Source organism: Pseudophryne corroboree, chromosome 8 (assembly GCF_028390025.1).
Source record: "Pseudophryne corroboree isolate aPseCor3 chromosome 8, aPseCor3.hap2, whole genome shotgun sequence".
Lineage (NCBI taxonomy): Eukaryota > Metazoa > Chordata > Amphibia > Anura > Myobatrachidae > Pseudophryne > Pseudophryne corroboree.
The window spans coordinates 83138469-83157987 of record NC_086451.1 but is presented as its reverse complement, the minus strand read 5'-3'; the positions used below and the strand labels follow the sequence as shown (position 1 = coordinate 83157987).

Below are 19519 nucleotides of genomic sequence, written 5' to 3'. Positions count from 1 at the left end.
AACTGCTGAATCCAGCAGAGACTGAATGGCAATCTGCCAAAACGCCTTCTTGTCGTCCGACAGGGGCAGGCCTGTCTTGAAAAAGCGCAGTGGCGGGAGACAGCTTTCTTTTAACACTAAATTGCGGATACCTCCATCAGTGGATGCCTGGAATCCCGGCAATTGTAACGTCTAAAGGCGCGCTCCCACAATTGGAAATCCGAGATAGCCTGGGAGCCCGCAAGCCACTGGCTTGTTGGTGACTTTAGCGCCCTGGCGTTACAAGGCGTGGCTGTTTCTCTACCACAGCCTTGAAAGGACTGAAGTCGAAAGGCTATGAACGCCGGACCAGAGTATTACCGTCTTGGTACCGGTGGAGGCAATGGCAGGAAACTAGACTCCCCCCCACGCCTTGGCCTGAGAAATGCATTTGTCCAATTTAGGACCAAACAACTTCTGTGCCACCGGTCTTGTGACCTCTGACTCCGCTTGCCAAGAACGCAGCTAGAGTACTTGTCGTGCTGTAACGAGCGACGATGAAAAGCGAGAAGCGAGCTAACAGCCGGCAGCCGAAGCTGTACATAGACACTCAGCAGCTTCTCAGATTTGATTAACGATAAGTATAACGTGATCGTCATTGTTCTCATACAAAGAGCGCCTTAGTGACCCAAATCTATCTTACGTCCGAAGGGTCTTTATAAGGTTTGACACAGACGAATCCACCAATTGCGGATTCTCCAATGTAGATGTCACTGTGTGGAAACGGGTAAGTAGAAGGTAGAGAACCGGTTTTTCGGTTAGTTTGCGTTTCTACTAACATCTTATTAAGATATCCTAAATAAGAACCCCACTGGAGATCTGTCGTTTAGTAAATACGACTTATTATATGTTAGAGGCTCCTTAGTCTCTGTAAACTTCAGAGACTGACGCACTGGTCATTATCAATGTGTCAAAAACTGCACTATCCGACTGCTGGTCTAATGTGCCCTCCTCACCCTTATTTAGCGCCGTGAGGTTTGGCATAGAATTGTCAGACTGCAACATAGCAGAAACGGTTAAATTATAAGACCAATTAAATTAATACCTGTTACCCAAAGTGAAGTTGGACCTTTGCATACGGCTGAGACTCCTCCGTTAGATTTGGCGGTCTCATCCGAGACTCCGATCTTGCCGCTCGTGTCGAGCGGCGGCCACGTAACAGAGGAATGACACCGGGTTCCGGAGTGGAAACCTACAAAACATACTGAACATGTGGTAGATTCATGTACAGACATTGCAGTAAAACTTCATTTTAGCCTTTGCTGGTGCCGTACTCATTAAGCAGACAGACAACACAATAAACAAAGACAGACACTTCCGCGACTCAGTAAAATCGTTACTAAGGTGTGTAATATAGATATATATATATATATATATATATATATATATGGCCGCAGTGCAGTGCACGTGGCCAGTACTATATGAAACCTGATAGGCAATTCCCCCTTACACCCCTGCGCCTCCGGTGGAGTAGAGATGTAGTACAGGAACGTTCTGGAATCATAGGAAATATGTTAAAAAAGGCCCACATTCCATGCTTACAGTTAGAATCACAGGGCAGGTTACAATACATGACTTTATAACCTGTACCTGACATTGCCTTTAATATAGGCTTAACAGCCTATTAATATAACCCATCCAGCATAGCATTATGTAATATGCAGGCAGCCATGCAGCCTATGCTTTCTCCTTGCAGCTGCGCTGCCTGTGTGCAGACCTCTCCCCCTGTGCTCTGTGTAGCGCTGTGGGTAGCCGGTCCTGTCCGGAGGAAGTGCAGGGAGGCGGGGAGCGCGATAGAAGGAGAGCGGCCGTGGTAGTGTGGCCGGCGGGTGTGCACGGAGTGCGGCAGGCCGGCGCGGCTCTTGGCGGCGCTAGGCGGAGCGGGTGTGCACGGAGTGCGGCGGCCCGGAGCGGCTCTTGGCGGCGGGGCTGTGCAGCGGCAGGCGCTGAGCCCGGACAGCGCGGCTGGGGGGGGCGGGCGGCCGGTACAACACTGACCCCACACAGCGGGGCGGCAGCGTGCGCTGACCGCCCCGTCCCCCCAGCATACCTTGTCCTGATCAGACGATACCTCAGAATCTGAAGTGTAGGGAGGGCTGCGACGGGGCTTCTTCCTGCAAGCTCCGTCCAGCTCTTGCAGCAGTTCATGGCTGTGACGGGGCTTCTATCTGTAAGCTCCGTCCTGCAGCAGGTAGTGAGCTGCGTGTGGCTGTGAGGGTGCTCTTTGTGAGGACCGACACGCCATGCGCTGCTCCGTGCAGCGGCACAATCCCGGACCCATGTTTTCAGTAGAAACTGGGAAGGGATGTGTCTTAAGTTGTAAAAATAAAAATAAAATAAAAAAATATTCACTAAGTGTGGCAGCCCTGTTGCTCCGACGAGCACAGAAAAAACACTGGGGTACTCTGGGAGTATGGAGGGGAGGAGTGTTACTGAATTTGAATATTCAGTGCCCTGTTCCTGCGGAGGCCGTCCATATCCCAAGAGTACTCCAGTGACCCCTAGTGGATGAAAAAGAAAAATCGTCCGCCCACGGCGGGTTAGCTGCAGGGACCACATACGGTTGTACCGGCATAGGGGGTCCCAAAGGGGGTGTTAGTTTATTAATTAGCGTATGTAGAAGCGTGGAAAAAGCGGCCCACTGTGGGTCATTATGTACCTCCGTTGCCACAGTACCACTGGGGGGCAAGGAGCCCCCAGAACCAGAGCCCACAGCTGCTATATTTTCCTCATAGGGAACTGTGGCTTCAGCAACCCCAGCAGTGTGTTCAGCCCCAGAACCGTTACCCTCAGAAGCAGACATAATATAACTTGCAGTATCAGGTAACACAGTACAATTATCAGCAGCACAATACCTCTTACCCAAACCCCTGCGCCGTGTAGTCAGCACTAGCAGAGATATGGTGACTAAATCACAGAGAAAAATACGTATTAAATCTGTGTGAAAATCCTATATCAATATAAAACCTGATGCACCAAGCCCCCTCAGGTTATAGAATATAGGGATAGCAAGTTGAGTGAAAATAAGAATTTACTCACATGTAATTCTATTTCTCGTAGTCCGTAGTGGATGCTGGGAACTCCGTAAGGACCATGGGGAATAGCGGCTCCGCAGGAGACTGGGCACAACTAAGAAAGATTTAGGACTACCTGGTGAGCACTGGCTCCTCCCTCTATGCCCCTCCTCCAGACCTCAGTTAGGATACTGTGCCTGGAAGAGCTGACACAATAAGGAAAGGATTTTGGAATCCCGGGTAAGACTCATACCAGCCACACCGTATAACTCGTGATACTATACCCAGTTAACAGTATGAAAAAATAAGATTTTACTCACCGGTAAATCTATTTCTCGTAGTCCGTAGTGGATGCTGGGAACTCCGTAAGGACCATGGGGAATAGCGGGCTCCGAAGGAGGCTGGGCACTCTAGAAAGATTTATGACTACCTGGTGTGCACTGGCTCCTCCCACTATGACCCTCCTCCAAGCCTCAGTTAGGACACTGTGCCCGGACGAGCTGACATAATAAGGAAGGATTTTGAATCCCGGGTAAGACTCATACCAGCCACACCAATCACACCGTATAACTCGTGATACTATACCCAGTTAACAGTATGAATATAACTGAGCCTCTCAACAGATGGCTCAACAATAACCCTTTAGTTAGGCAATAACTATATACAAGTATTGCAGACAATCCGCACTTGGGATGGGCGCCCAGCATCCACTACGGACTACGAGAAATAGATTTACCGGTGAGTAAAATCTTATTTTCTCTGACGTCCTAGTGGATGCTGGGAACTCCGTAAGGACCATGGGGATTATACCAAAGCTCCCAAACGGGCGGGAGAGTGCGGGTGACTCTGCAGCACCGAATGAGAGAACTCCAGGTCCTCCTCAGCCAGGGTATCAATTTTGTAGAATTTTGCAAACGTGTTTGCCCCTGACCAAGTAACAGCTCGGCAAAGTTGTAAAGCCGAGACCCCTCGGGCAGCCGCCCAAGATGAGCCCACCTTCCCTGTGGAATGGGCTTTCACTGATTTAAGATGCGGCAGTCCAGCCGCAGAATGCGCCTGCTGAATCGTGTCACAGATCCAGCGAGCGATAGTCTGCTTAGAAGCAGGAGCACCCAGCCTGTTGGGTGCATACAGGATAAATAGCGAGTCAATTTTCCTGACTCTAGCCGTCCTGGAAACATAATTTTTCAAGGCCCTGACTACGTCCAGTAACTTGGAATCCTCCAAGTCCCTAGTAGCCGCAGGCACCACAATAGGTTGGTTCAAGTGAAAAGCTGATACCACCTTAGGGAGAAACTGGGGACTTCTGCCCTATCCATATGGAAAATCAGATAAGGACTTTTATATGACAAAGCCGCCAATTCTGATACACGCCTGGCCGAAACCAAGGCCAATAACATGACCACTTTCAACGTGAGATATTTTAGATCCACGGTTTTTAGTGGTTCAAACCAATGTGATTTTAAGAAACTCAACACCACGTTGAGATCCCAAGGTGCCACTGGAGGCACAACCGGGGGCTGAATATGCAGCACTCCTTTTACAATGTCTGAACTTCAGGTACTGAAGCTAATGCTTTCTGGAAGAAAATCGACAGAGCCGAGATCTGTATCTTAATGGAGCCTAATTTTAGGCCCATAGACACTCCTGCTTGTAGGAAATGCAGAAATTGACCTAGTTGAAATTCCTCTGTTGGGGCCTTTTTTGGCCTCACACCAAGCAACATATTTCCGCCATATGCGGTGATAATGTTTTGCAGTTACATCTTTCCTGGCTTGAATCAGCGTAGGAATGACTTCCTCCGGAATGCCCTTTTCCTTTAGGATCCGGCGTTCAACCGCCATGCCATCAAAACGTAGCCGCGGTAAGTCTTGGAACAGACAGGGCCCCTGCTGCAGCAGGTCCTGTCTGAGCGGCAGAGGCCATGGGTCCTCTGATATATTTTCTTGAAGTTCTGGGTACCAGGCTCTTCTTGGCCAATCCGGAACCACGAGTACCGTTCTTACTCCTCGCCTTCTTATTATTCTCAGTACCTTTGGTATGAGAGGCAGAGGGGGGAACACATAAAACGACTGGTACACCCACGGTGTTACCAGAGCGTCCACAGCTATCGCCTGAAGGTCCCTTGACCTGGCGCAATATCTTTTATAGCTTTTTGTTGAGGCGGGACGCCTTCATGTCCACCTGTGGCCTTTCCCAATGGTGTACAATCCTTTGGAAGACTTCTGGATGAAGTCCCCACACTCTCGGGTGGAAGTCGTGTCTGCTGAGAAGATCTGCTTCCCAGTTGTCCACTCCGGGAATGAACACTGCTGACAGTGCTAACACATGATTTTCCGCCCATCGGAGAATCCTTGTGGCTTCTGCCATCGCCATCCTGCTTCTTGTGCCGCCCTGTTGGTTTACATGGGCGACTGCCGTGATGTTGCCTGATTGGATCAGGACCGGCGGGTTTTGAAGCAGAGGCCTTGCCTGACTCAGGGCATTGTAAATGGCCCTCTGTTCCAGAATATTTATGTAGGGAAGTCACCTGACTTGACCAAAGTCCCTGGAAATTTCTTCCCTGTGTGACTGCCCCCCAGCCTCAAAGGCTGGCATCCATGGTCACTAGGACCTAGTCCTGTATGTCGAACCTGCGGCCCTCTTGAAGATGGGCACTCTGCAGCCACTACAGTAGAGATACCCTGGTCCTTGGAGACAGGGTTATCCGCCTAATGCATCTGAAGATGCGACCCGGACCACTTGTCTAACAGGTCCCCCTGAAAAGTTCTTGCATGGAACCTTCCGAATGGGATTGCTTCGTAGGAAGCTATCATTTTTCCCAGGACTCGCGTGCAATGATGCACAGATAACTGTTTTGGCTTCAGGAGGTCTCTGACTAGAGATGACAGCTCCTTGGCTTTCTCCTCCGGGAGAAACACTTATTTCTGGTCTGTGTCCAGAACCATCCCCAGGAACAGTAGACGTGTCGTAGGAACCAGCTGTGACTTTGGACTGTTTAGAATCCAACCGTGCTGTTGTAGCACTTTCCAAAATAGTGCTACCCCGACTAGCAACTGCTCCTTGGACCTCGCCCTTATAAGGAGATTGTCCAAGTACGGGATAATTAAAACTCCCCTTTTTCGAAGGAGTATCATCATTCCGGCCATTACCTTGGTAACACCCTCGGTGCCATGTACAGTCCAAACGGCAGAGTCTGGACTTGGTAATGGTAATCCTGTACCACAAATCTGAGGTACTCCTGACGAGGATAGTAAATAGGGACATGCAGGTAAGCATCCTTGATGTCCCGGGATACCATGTAATCCCCCTCGTCCAGGCTTGCAATAACCGCCCTGAGCGATTCCATCTTGAACTTGAATTGCATGTGTTCAAGGATTTTAAATATAAAGAAGGGTCACACCGAACCATGCGGTTTCGGTACCCCAAACCGTGTGGAATAGTAACCCCGTCCTTGTTGAAGTAGGGGCATCTTAAGTATTACCTGCTGGGAATACAGCTTATTAATTGCCTCTAGCACAGCCTCCCTGCCTGAGGGAGTTATCGGCAAGGCATATTTGAGGAAACGGCGGGGGGAAGACATCTCGAATTCCAGCTTGTACCCCTGAAATACTACTTGAATGAAACAGGGATCCACCTGTGAGCGAGCCCACTGATCGCTGAAATTTTTGAGACGGCCCCCCACCGTACCTGGCTACACCTGTGGAGCCCCCGCGTCATGCTGTGGACTCAGAGGAAGCGAAAGAAGAATTATGATTCTGGGAACAGGCTGACTGGTGCAGCTTTTTCCCTCTTCCCTTGTCTTTGTACAGAAAGGAAGCGCCTTTGACCCACTTGCTTTTCTGAAGCCGAAAGGACTGTACCTGATAATACAGTGCTTTCTTAGTCTGTGAGGAAAACTGAGGTAAAAATATTTCTTCCCAGCTGTTGCTGCGGATACGAGGTCCCAGAGACCATCCCCAAATAATTCCTCACCCTTATAAGGCAGAATCTCTATGCGCCTTTTAAGGTCAGCATCACCTGTCCAGTGACAGGTCTCTAATACCCTCCTGACAGAATGGACATTACATTCATTTTGGATGCCAGCCGGAAAAATATCCCTCTGTGCATCCCTCATATATAAGACGACGTCTTTAATATGCTCTCATGTTAGCAAACTAGTATGTTTGACAGGGTCACCGACCACGCTGCAGCAGCACGCTCTGCAGGTTTCAGTCTAGTACCTGAGTGTGTAAATACAGACTTCAGGACAGCCTCCTGCTTTTTATCAACAGGTACCTTCAAAGTGGCCGTTCCTAAAACGGCAGTGCCACCTATTTTGACAACCGTGTGAGCGCCTTATCCACCCTAGGAGGATATCTCCCAGCGTAACTTATCCTCTGGTGGGAAAAGGTACGCCATCAGTAACTTTTTAGAAATTACCAGTTTCTTATCAGGGGGAACCCACGCTTTTCACACACTTCATTCATTCATCTGATGGGGGAACAAAACACTGCCTGCTTTTTCTCCCCAAACATAAAAACCCATTTTTAGAGGTTAATGTCAGAAATGTGTAACACATTTTTTTTATTTTTTTTATTGCCGGGATCAAGTCACGGATGTTCCTAGTGGATTGTGTATATGTCTCAACCTTGTCGACACTGGAGTCAGACTCCGTGTCGACATCTGTGTCTGCCATCTGAATGAGCGGGCGTTTTTGAGCCCCTGACGCCTGGGCAGGCACGGGCTGAGAAGCCGGCGGTCCCACAGCTGTTACGTCATCCACCCTTTTATCTAACGAGTTGACACTGTCGGTTAATACCTTTTACCTAACCATCCACTCTGGTGTCGGCCCCACAGGGGGCGACATCACATTTATCGGCATCTGCTCCGTCACTATATAAGCCTCCTCCTCAAACATGTCGACACAGCTGTACCGACACACCGCACACACACAGGGAATGCTCTGACTGAGGACAGGACCCACAAAGCCCTTTGGGGAGACATCGAGAGAGTATGCCAGCACACACCAGAGCGCTATATAATGAGGGGATTAACACTATAACTGAGTGAATTTTCCCCCATAGCTGCTTATACAATATTGCGCCTAAATTTAGTGCCCCCCCTCTCTTTTTAACCCTTTGAGCCTGAAAACTACAGGGGAGAGGCTGGGGAGCTTTCTTCCAGCTGCACTGTGAAGAGAAAATGGCGCCAGTGTGTCTGAGGTAGATAGCTCCGCCCCTTTTCTGCGGCCTATTCTCCCGCTTTTTTCTGGATTCTGGCAGGGGCATTTACCACATATATAGCCTCTGGGGCTATATATTGTGGTATTTTTGCCAGCCAAGGTGTTTTTATTGCTGCTCAGGGCGCCCCCCCCCCCCCCAAGCGCCCTGCACCCTCAGTGACCGGAGTGTGAAGTGTGTATGAGGAGCAATGGCGCACAGCTGCAGTGCTGTGCGCTACCTTGGTGAAGACTGATGTCTTCTTGCTTCTGGCTCTGTAAGGGGGACGGCGGCGCGGCTCCGGGACCGAACACCAAGGACTGGGCCTGCGGTCGATCCCTCTGGAGCTAATGGTGTCCAGTAGCCTAAGAAGCCCAATCCGGCTGCAAGCAGGCGAGTTCGCTTCTTCTCCCCTTAGTCCCTCGCTGCAGTGAGCCTGTTGCCAGCAGGTCTCACTGAAAATAAAAAACCTAAATCTATACTTTCTTTCTAAGGGCTCAGGAGAGCCCCTAGTGTGCATCCAACCTCGGCCGGGCACAAGATCTAACTGAGGCTTGGAGGAGGGTCATAGTGGGAGGAGCCAGTGCACACCAGGTAGTCATAAATCTTTCTAGAGTGCCCAGCCTCCTTCGGAGCCCGCTATTCCCCATGGTCCTTACGGAGTTCCCAGCATCCACTAGGACGTCAGAGAAATAACCGAGCCTCTCAACAGATGGCTCTAAACAATAACCCTTTAGTTAGGCAATAACTATATACAAGTATTGCAGACAATCCGCACTTGGGATGGGCGCCCAGCATCCACTACGGACTACGAGAAATAGAATTACCGGTGAGTAAATTCTTATTTTCTCTGACGTCCTAGTGGATGCTGGGAACTCCGTAAGGACCATGGGGATTATACCAAAGCTCCCAAACGGGCGGGAGAGTGCGGATGACTCTGCAGCACCGAATGAGCAAAAGCAAGGTCCTCCTCAGCCAGGGTATCAAACTTGTAAAACTTAGCAAACGTGTTTGAACCCGACCAAGTAGCAGCTCGGCAAAGTTGTAAAGCCGAGACCCCTCGGGCAGCCGCCCAAGAAGAGCCCACTTTCCTCGTGGAATGGGCTTTTACAGATTTAGGATGCGGCAGTCCAGCCGCAGAATGTGCAAGTTGAATCGTACTACAGATCCAGCGAGCAATAGACTGCTTTGAAGCAGGAGCACCCAGCTTGTTGGGCGCATACAGGATAAATAGCGAGTCAGTTTTCCTGACTCCAGCCGTCCTGGAAACATAGATTTTCAGGGCCCTGACTACGTCCAGCAACTTGGAATCCTCCAAGTCCTTAGTAGCCGCAGGCACCACAATAGGTTGGTTCAAATGAAAAGCAGATACCACCTTAGGAAGAAATTGGGGACGAGTCCTCAATTCTGCCCTATCCATATGGAAAATCAGATAAGGGCTTTTACATGACAAAGCTGCCAATTCTGACACACGCCTGGCCGAAGCCAAGGCCAACAGCATGACCACTTTCCACGTGAGATATTTTAGTTCCACGGTTTTAAGTGGCTCAAACCAATGTGACTTAAGGAAATCCAACACCACGTTGAGATCCCAAGGTGCCACTGGAGGCACAAAAGGGGGCTGAATATGCAGCACTCCTTTAACAAACGTCTGAACTTCAGGCAGTGAAGCCAGTTCTTTTTGGAAGAAAATCGACAGAGCCGAAATCTGGACCTTAATGGAACCTAATTTGAGGCCCATAGTCACCCCTGACTGTAGGAAGTGCAGAAATCGACCCAGCTGAAATTCCTCCGTTGGGGCCCTCCTGGCCTCACACCACGCAACATATTTTCGCCAAATGCGGTGATAATGGTTTGCGGTCACCTCCTTCCTAGCTTTAAGCAGCGTAGGGATGACTTCCTCCGGAATGCCCTTTTCCTTCAGGATCCGGCGTTCAACCGCCATGCCGTCAAACGCAGTCGCGGTAAGTCTTGGAACAGACAGGGTCCCTGCTGCAGCAGGTCCTGTCTGAGCGGCAGAGGCCATGGGTCCTCTGAGATCATTTCTTGAAGTTCTGGGTACCAAGCTCTTCTTGGCCAATCCGGAACCACAAGTATAGTTCTTACTCCTCTCCTTCTTATTATTCTCAGTACCTTGGGTATGAGAGGCAGAGGAGGGAACACATAAACCGACTGGTACACCTACGGTGTCACTAGAGCGTCCACAGCTATCGCCTGAGGGTCCCTTGACCTGGCGCAATATCTTTTTAGCTTTTTGTTGAGGCGGGACGCCATCATGTCCACCTGTGGCCTTTCCCAACGGTGTACAATCATTTGGAAGACTTCTGGATGAAGTCCCCACTCTCCCGGGTGGAGGTCGTGCCTGCTGAGGAAGTCTGCTTCCCAGTTGTCCACTCCCGGAATGAACACTGTTGACAGTGCTAACACATGATTTTCCGCCGATCGGAGAATCCTTGTGGCTTCTGCCATCGCCATCCTGCTTCTTGTGCCGCCCTGACGATTTACATGGGCGACCGCCGTGATGTTGTCTGACTGTATCAGCACCGGCTGGTGTTGAAGCAGGGGTCTTGCCTGACTTAGGGCATTGTAAATGGCCCTTAGTTCCAGAATATTTATGTGTAGGGAAGTCTCCTGACTTGTCCATAGTCCTTGGAAGTTTCTTCCCTGTGTGACTGCCCCCCAACCTCGAAGGCTGGCATCCGTGGTCACCAGGATCCAGTCCTGTATGCCGAATCTGCGGCCCTCTAGAAGATGAGCACTCTGCAGCTACCACAGTAGCGACACCCTGGCCCTTGGAGACAGGGTTATCAGCCGATGCATCTGAAGATGCGACCCGGACCACTTGTCCAACAGATCCCACTGAAAGATCTTTGCATAAAACCTTCCGAATGGAATTGCTTCGTAAGAAGCCACCATCTTTCCCAGGACTCGCGTGCAGTGGTGCACCGACACCTGTTTTGATTTTAGGAGGTCTCTGACTAGAGACGATAACTCCTTGGCCTTCTCCTCCGGGAGAAACACTTTTTTCTGTTCTGTGTCCAGAACCATCCCCAGGAACAGTAGACGCGTTGTAGGAACCAGCTGCGACTTTGGAATATTCAGGATCCAGCCGTGCTGTTGTAGCACTTCCCGAGCTAGTGCTACTCCGATCAACAACTGTTCCCTGGACCTCGCCTTTATAAGGAGATCGTCCAAGTACGGGATAATTAAAACTCCCTTTTTCCGAAGGAGTATCATCATTTCGGCCATTACCTTGGTAAATACCCTCGGAGCCGTGGACAGACCAAACGGCAACGTCTGGAATTGGTAATGACAGTCCTGTACCACAAATCTGAGGTACTCCTGGTGAGGAGGGTAAATGGGGACATGCAGGTAAGCATCCTTGATGTCCAGTGACACCATGTAATCCCCCTCGTCCAGGCTTGCAATCACCGCTCTGAGTGATTCCATCTTGAACCTTCTTATATAAGTGTTCAAAGATTTTAAATTTAAAATGGGTCTCACCGAACCGTCCGGTTTCGGTACCACAACATTGTGGAATAGTAACCCCGTCCTTGTTGAAGGAGGGGTACCTTGATTATCACCTGCTGAGAATACAGCTTGTGAATCGCCTCCAGCACTGCCTCCCTGTCCGGGGGAGCTGTCGGCAAGGCAGATTTGAGGAAACGGCGAGGGGGAGACGTCTGGAATTCCAGCTTGTACCCCTGAGATACTACCTGTAGAATCCAGGGATCCACCCGTGAACGAGCCCACAGGTTGCTGAAGTTCTTGAGACGGGCCCCCACCGTACCTGGCTCCGCCTGTGGAGCCCCAGCGTCATACGGTGGACTTAGAGGAAGCGGGGGAGGACTTTTGTTCCTGGGAACTGGCTGTATGTTGCAGCTTTTTCCCTCTACCTCTGGGCAGAAAGGACGCGCCTCTAACCCGCTTGCCTTTCTGGGGCCGAAAGGACTGTACCTGATAATACGGTGCTTTCTTTGGCTGTGAGGGAACATGGGGTAAAAATGCTGACTTCCCAGCTGTTGCTGTGGAAACGAGGTCTGAGAGACCATCCCCAAACAACTCCTCACCCTTGTAAGGCAAAACTTCCATGTGCCTTTTAGAATCTGCATCTCCTGTCCACTGCCGAGTCCACAATCCTCTCCTGGCAGAAATGGACATTGCGTTTATTTTAGATGCCAGCCGGCAAATATCCCTCTGTGCATCTCTCATGTATAAGACAGCGTCTTTAATATGCTCTACGGTTAGCAATATAGTGTCCCTGTCTAGGGTATCAATGTTTTCCGACAGGGAATCAGACCACGCAGCTGCAGCACTGCACATCCATGCTGAAGCAATAGCCGGTCTCAGTATAATTCCTGAGTGTGTATATACAGACTTCAGGATAGCCTCCTGCTTCCTATCAGCAGGTTCCTTTAGGGCGGCCGTGTCCGGAGACGGTAGTGCCACCTTCTTTGACAGGCGTGTGAGCGCTTTATCCACCCTAGGGGATGTCTCCCAACGTGACCTATCCTCTGGCGGGAAAGGGTACGCCATTAGTAACTTTTTAGAAATTACCAGTTTCTTATCGGGGGAAGCCCACGCTTCTTCACATACTTCATTTAATTCATCAGAAGGGGGAAAAACCACTGGTAGTTTTTTCTCCCCAAACATAATACCCTTTTTTGTGGTACCTGGGGTAATATCAGAAATGTGCAACACATTTTTCATTGCCGTAATCATGTAACGGGTGGCTCTATTGGAATGTACACTAGTCTCATCATCGTCGACACTAGAGTCAGTATCCGTGTCGACATCTGTGTCTGCCATCTGAGGTAGCGGGCGTTTTAGAGCCCCTGATGGCTTTTGAGACACCTGGGCAGGCACGAGCTGAGAAGCCGGTTGTCCCACATCTGCTATGTCGTCAAACCTTTTATGTAAGGAGTTGACACTGTCACGTAATTCCTTTCACATGTCCATCCATTCAGGTGTCGACCCCGCAGGGGGTGACATCACATTTATCGGCCCCTGCTCCGCCTCCACATAAGCCTCCTCATCAAACATGTCGACACAGCCGTACCGACACACCGCACACACACAGGGAATGCTCTGAACGAGGACAGGACCCCAAAAGTCCTTTGGGGAGACAGAGAGAGAGTATGCCAGCACACACCAGAGCGCTATATAATGCAGGGATACACACTACACAAGTGATTTTTCCCTATAGCAGCTATATATATATTATATGCGCCTAAATTTAGTGCCCCCCCCCCTCTCTTTTTTACCCTATGTAGTCTGGAAACTGCAGGGGAGAGCCTTGGGAGCGTCCTTCCAGCGGAGCTGTGAGGGAAAATGGCGCCAGTGTGCTGAGGGAGATAGCCCCGCCCCTTTTCCGGCGGACTTCTCACGCTTTTTAAATGTATATTTGGCAGGGGTATTTTACACATATATAGTCTTTATGACTATATTATGAGGTATTTGCCAGCAAGGTACTCATATTGCAGCCCAGGGCGCCCCCCCCCCCCACCCCCCCCCCCCCCCCAGCGCCCTGCACCCATCAGTGACCGGAGTATGTGGTGTGCACGGGGAGCAATGGCGCACAGCTGCAGTGCTGTGCGCTACCTTGATGAAGACCGAAGTCTTCTGCCGCCGATTTCCAGGAACGTCTTCTTGCTTCTGGCTCTGTAAGGGGGACGGCGGCGCGGCTCCGGACGACCGAGGCTGGGCCTGTGTTCGATCCCTCTGGAGCTAATGGTGTCCAGTAGCCTAGAAGCCCAAGCTAGCTGCAAGCAGGTAGGTTCGCTTCTCTCCCCTTAGTCCCACGTAGCAGTGAGTCTGCTGCCAGCAGATCTCACTGAAAATAAAAAACCTAAAATATACTTTCTTTTCTAGGAGCTCAGGAGAGCCCCTAGTGTGCATCCAGCTCGGCCGGGCACAAAATTCTAACTGAGGTCTGGAGGAGGGGCATAGAGGGAGGAGCCAGTGCACACCAGGTAGTCCTAAATCTTTCTTAGTTGTGCCCAGTCTCCTGCGGAGCCGCTATTCCCCATGGTCCTTACAGGGTAATTGTACTAGAAAACCCTGACTAAATGCACTCTTTCTTAACTAGCACTGTCTAAAAAGGCAGGTAGAATACTTAAGTGTCATGTAAAGTCACAGCACTGACAACCAGGCGGCTTTACACAGGAGGATTTGCCCAAGCAGTCCCAGAAACAGTGAAGCTGAGAGATAATGGCACCCAGACACTGACAGGGAGTGAGGGAGAGACAGATATGCAGCTCCAGGGCGGGAACATTTGCGGGAAATGGCGCCCTGGGGGAGGGGCTTCAGGTCTAAGCCTTATCCCCCTGCTGGCAAAACCACCGGGTACTGTGGGCTACTGAAAATGGTTTAGAGAGAAAACCTGACCTGCACCCATGCCCTGGTGATCTAGTGGGATAGCCTGTACTGACACAGTGTCCACTGCCAGCGCTCGCGGCCCACCTCCCACTGACCGCGCCGGATCGCGATAAAGACCGGGTCCCGCAAGCGGGACCCACTCACCACCTCCCGAAGCGCGGCCACGCGATCCCGGAGAGTCCCCGTCGTGTGTGCCTGACTGAGAAGAAAACCGGAGCCTCCTGCTGTAGTTACCCGGCAACCAGGGCTCGGGAGTGTACAGCGCCGCTGGGGAGAGCTGGAGCTGCAGTAGTGAATGTCTTCTGACATTTACCACCGCTGCTGCCCTTGTAGTCTTCACTTTTTTCTTCAAAAAAAGCTCTTCTTAGGGCTGCCTGGAGCAGCCCCTCTGTTAAGTGCCTGCTTACTGCATGGCACCAACTACGAAACTGAGCTCCTGTACAGGGAGGTGGGGTTATAGAGGAGGCGGCGCTGTGCATTCTGGGAACAGTCAAAGCTTTGAGCCTGTTGGTGCCTCGGATCAAGATCCTACTCTACACCCCAATGTCTATCCTTGTGGAGCCCAGTGTACCCCGCAGCAGAAAGGGGTATTAGTGACCTGCACTGCAGGCATCAACTTACAAACTGAGCTCCAGTGCCTGGAGGTGGGGCTATAGAGGAGGCGGTGCAGTGCATCCTGGGAAGAAGAAAGAAGACTTCAAGGGCCGCAGCACAGACATGTCATGCTGACATTCTGTGCTGTGGCTCCATCGCCTTAAAAAGCTCTTATTAGGGCTGCCTAGCGCAGCCCCACCTGTTAGTGAAGTCTTGGCGCAGTTTTATAAGCCACACTAAATACTGTGTGGTGGTCGCTGCTCGCTGTAGCGCCACTGGGTGACAAATCTCCCCTTAAAACACCCACAGAGTTTCCCCCAGTGGAGACCATGGTATCAACAGCAGCACCCAGCCAAACTGCGCGCACAGAACATTATATGCAGACACCCTTTCCCTGCCCCGGCCAGGGTGTAGAGCAGTATGGTCACACTCTGTGTACAGATGGCACCCTCTGCTGCCGCCATGAAGCTAGTATGCTGCAGTGTAGTTAACTGAGCTCCCCGCCGAGCACATGGGTAGGGATGCAGCACACCCTCTTCCCCCATGCCGTGCGAGCGCTGTCTGCAATGGCTCTCACTAAAATACAATCTTGCAGCAAGGGACACAATTGTGGGGAACAAAGCAATAGGGGAGCTATATATAGTTCTATGCGCTGCTGGGAGGCATCTGACCCGCTACTAAACAGCCTACTTATACGTACTGCTGCCTATGCCGACCAATGCATGGGGGAGCCGCGGGACCAGAACACTAGATTCCCAATACAGAATACACAAGAATGTGGGAGGTATACAACCCTGGGCGCTTCAATTTAGTACAGTTATTATATGTACAATACGTTCCTTTTAGGTAAACTCTTCAGTGTCCAACTTCTGATCCATTCAGTGCTTGATTTCCACTCAAAGTGACGTAGTACATGTGAAAAAAAATATATATAAATAACAGAAAATAGTGTAATACAGTTTTTATACAATAAGAGAATAGTTATTCGTGTGGATGTGGTTATCACATAAATTAATTTGTGTCTTGAGCGGTGTACCGGAACTCTCACTAAAAGTGCTAAAATGTGCAACAAAAGGTTTCTTTAGTGCTTGTGCGAAAACGTAATTAACCAAATTGGATAATTGCTTCAGCGCTTACCAAGGGACTCGTCTCTAATAGCTGCTGCTATATAAGAATAGTCAATTCAAAATGGCATACACAATAAAAAACAAGTAGCAGCGCTATTAAAAAAGAGAAATAGACTTAGCATAAAATTGTTATATTATTAATAAAATTTATATATGAGCACGACGATAATTAAGTGTGTGTAAATTGATAAATAATTTCTCACATAGGAACCTAGTAGAGTCCCGTACAATTTTGCAGACCTCAATGAATGTTCATCAACGGATAGTATAGAGCTTTCAAGGACCTTTATACAATGCTAGTGGGCACAGTTCGTGGAGGTAACGTTACCAATGGAGGCAGCTGGAGGAAGATCCGTGGCTTTATCCAAATGAGCTGTTTGGAAATGAAGCTGTCCTCTCTAGTGTGCGGTGTCCAATCCAAGTGATGTATTTCACAGATGGTAATTGCCAAATTAATTGGTAGTGTCCACAAATAAATGTGTCCTATCGGGTCCGTTGATAAAGCCGGTGACAAAATAGAGGTGTCTGCTGACGGGATGGTAAGGGTTCCAAAGTCTGACGCGTTTTGCTGCTATCTAGCAGCTTTATCAAAGGCACCCTTGTATTTTGGAATACAATTTCAAAGTTTTTAGATCCATTGTACTACACATTGGACATTTTTTTTCTTTCCTTCCGGTACACGCACAAAGTTTGATGTTTTGATTAGATCAGCCTGGGGAATCCCACGGGAGACATGTAAAAGATACCTTGATGTGCTTCAAACCTTCAGCATTATTGTGAGTGGGGTACGCCTTCCTTTCTTGTCTAAAGATACCTTTATAAGCCTGCTTTACAGTATAACTACAGTGAGTGTGGTACGCTCTTCGTTGTCTATACACCATTTCGCATCAGTCAAATAAGACACTGTTAGCAGTTCAAGCACTAAAGAAACCTTTTGTTGCAAATTTTAGCACTTTTAGTGTGTTCCGGTACGCCGCTCAACACACTAATTTATGCGATAAGCACATCCACACGAATAACTATTCTCTTTTTGTATAAAAACTGTATTACACTATTTTCTGTTCTTTATATTTTTTTCACATGCACTACGTCACTCCGAGTGGAAATCAAACACTGAATGGATCAAAAGTTAGACACTGAAGAGGAACGTATAGTACATATAATAACTCTGTACTAAATTGAAGTGCCCAGGGTTGTATACCTCCCACATTGTTGTGTATTCTGTATTGTTTTAGGTGTTTGGTGACATCTTAGGGTGGTTAATAATCTAGGGCAGCTATATATAGCACCGATGCAGTGAAATTTTCCATTTTTCTTTTTTCACTAGCTTCTCAATAAGCTGTGGTGGATCCCCAGAGTCTGATAACTCTGTGGTCAGGGACCTGGACACTAGCTTCTCCGTAACCTGTGGCGGGTCCCTTCCAGTGGTTCCAACGGTGCAGGCAGACTGCAGCAGTATGTAGTCTGCCTGTGAAGATTATCAAACGACAAAAATACAAAGTGAAATAAAACAAAAACAGGGTTGGAGACAGCCCTCTGTGCATCCAGCTTCTCGAGTCACTAATCTAAACTGAGCTTGCAAGGATGCAGAGGGAAAGAAGCCAGCTACTTCTCTTTAAAAAAAAATTAAGTGCTAGACTCCACTTGTTCAACAGTCTATACGCCCCATTGTCTTTGCTACAGTGGCCCCTAGTGGATGAAAGAGAAACTCCATCAATATTCCATTTTTCACTTCGATGCCCTAGAAAAAAGAAACTGGAACAAAATGAAACCACAACAAATAGGTCTTCCTTCATAAAAAAGGAACAGAATTCTGAATTTATTTTCTCTTGTAGAAATGGAAGAGGAGAAAGTAGCACCTTGGAAGATTGTTGAAACTTGTACACTTCCAAGTTTCCATTTTGTCTCTGCATAAAACAGGCATAGAGCATGGAAGAAACAGCATAGACTATTTATAAAACCCTGAAACTCAAAGTATAGAGAGGGAAGGTGCCTTGCAAACGTGATGTCAGCAGCATCAGGGCAGCTTGAACCAGGTGATACAAAAATGAAAAACAAAAACAAATTAACAAAGAATACACAAAAAAACAGCTTTCACGCGATTATAAATTCTTTTTCTCCAATAAAAATAAGAGCTCTTCACACTGATCTCCATACTACTATTTTACAGTTTTACTTACATTTATTGTACAAACGATCCCAATTACTCTGTGCGTTTAAGGGTAAGAATTCAAGGATTTATTTCTCTAGATGGCTTTTGCATGGTAAGTTCTAAATACATATCTGCACAAAAGGAGGATTAGTAATGGGTTTATGCATAGCAGAGGCTCGTCTGGCTCCCTTGGGATTTCACAGTACCAGTACATATAAAAGGCTGTGCTGGTGCATGGGACTGTAAATGCCACCATGACGAGTAGGTTTAGCCTTAAACATACTACAACACTTTTCTTTTCTTCACTTCATGGCCGGAGTCATCTGAGGCCCTGCGCTCTCGATAATCTTGGTGTCTAGAGAAGCGGTTACCATCGCCCTGGTCACTGTGGGACCGCTGAAGACTAGCTGAGGGTTGTTGAGGTGGTCTACCTCCAGCTAATGAAGACGAATGAAGGTGACCTTGGGTTTGGTTTGCATCTGACTGCTGCTGCTGTAGAGCGGAATGTGGTGCACTGGCACCTCTTGCTGGTTCCTGTCGGCGTGCCAATCTGGGATCTTGGAGCCTCCTACTAGCCACAGGTGCTGAACTGCTTGGTAGGTTCCTGATGTCCACAGCTGGGTGAGCCACAAGACGCTGAGGTGCAGGGCTTACTGTTGGCCTAGGGGGATTATTTAATTCTCTAGCAGGTGGCCCTGTTTGTAGCGTGTGGGAAAAGCCTTCTGTATATCGCTCTACTGGCTTGCTGTGTGGCATAAAAGGAGTCCTTGGTGGTATCGGTTTTAACTTCAGGATCTTGTTAACATCTTTCTGATAATGTTCCTCCTTTGTCTTAATGATGGCTCCCCTCCTGTTTGCATCTTGAATCAGATGGTTCCAATCTTTATTCTCCTGCAACCAACCAATGTATCAGTAAACATATATAGGTTATCATAGATATTTACAAAAGCTAATAAAGAGTCGCCCCTTCCCAATTCGTCTGCAACCCCAGTGCTCTCGCTTGTTAACTACACTTCCCACCATAACTGCAGCTAC

General features: G+C 48.9%; 1 protein-coding gene across 1 annotated transcript in view; it reads right to left on the bottom strand.

The window, feature by feature from the left end:
* Positions 1-18113: 18113 nt before the first annotated feature.
* The window catches only part of SETX (senataxin), a 176445-nt gene continuing 175039 nt past the window's right edge, over positions 18114-19519 (bottom strand). Inside the window, exon 25 of the mRNA XM_063936768.1 lies at positions 18114-19375. Coding sequence (XP_063792838.1) covers positions 18767-19375 — 609 coding nt within the window. The 3' untranslated portion in view covers positions 18114-18766. The remainder of the gene's footprint in view (positions 19376-19519) is intronic.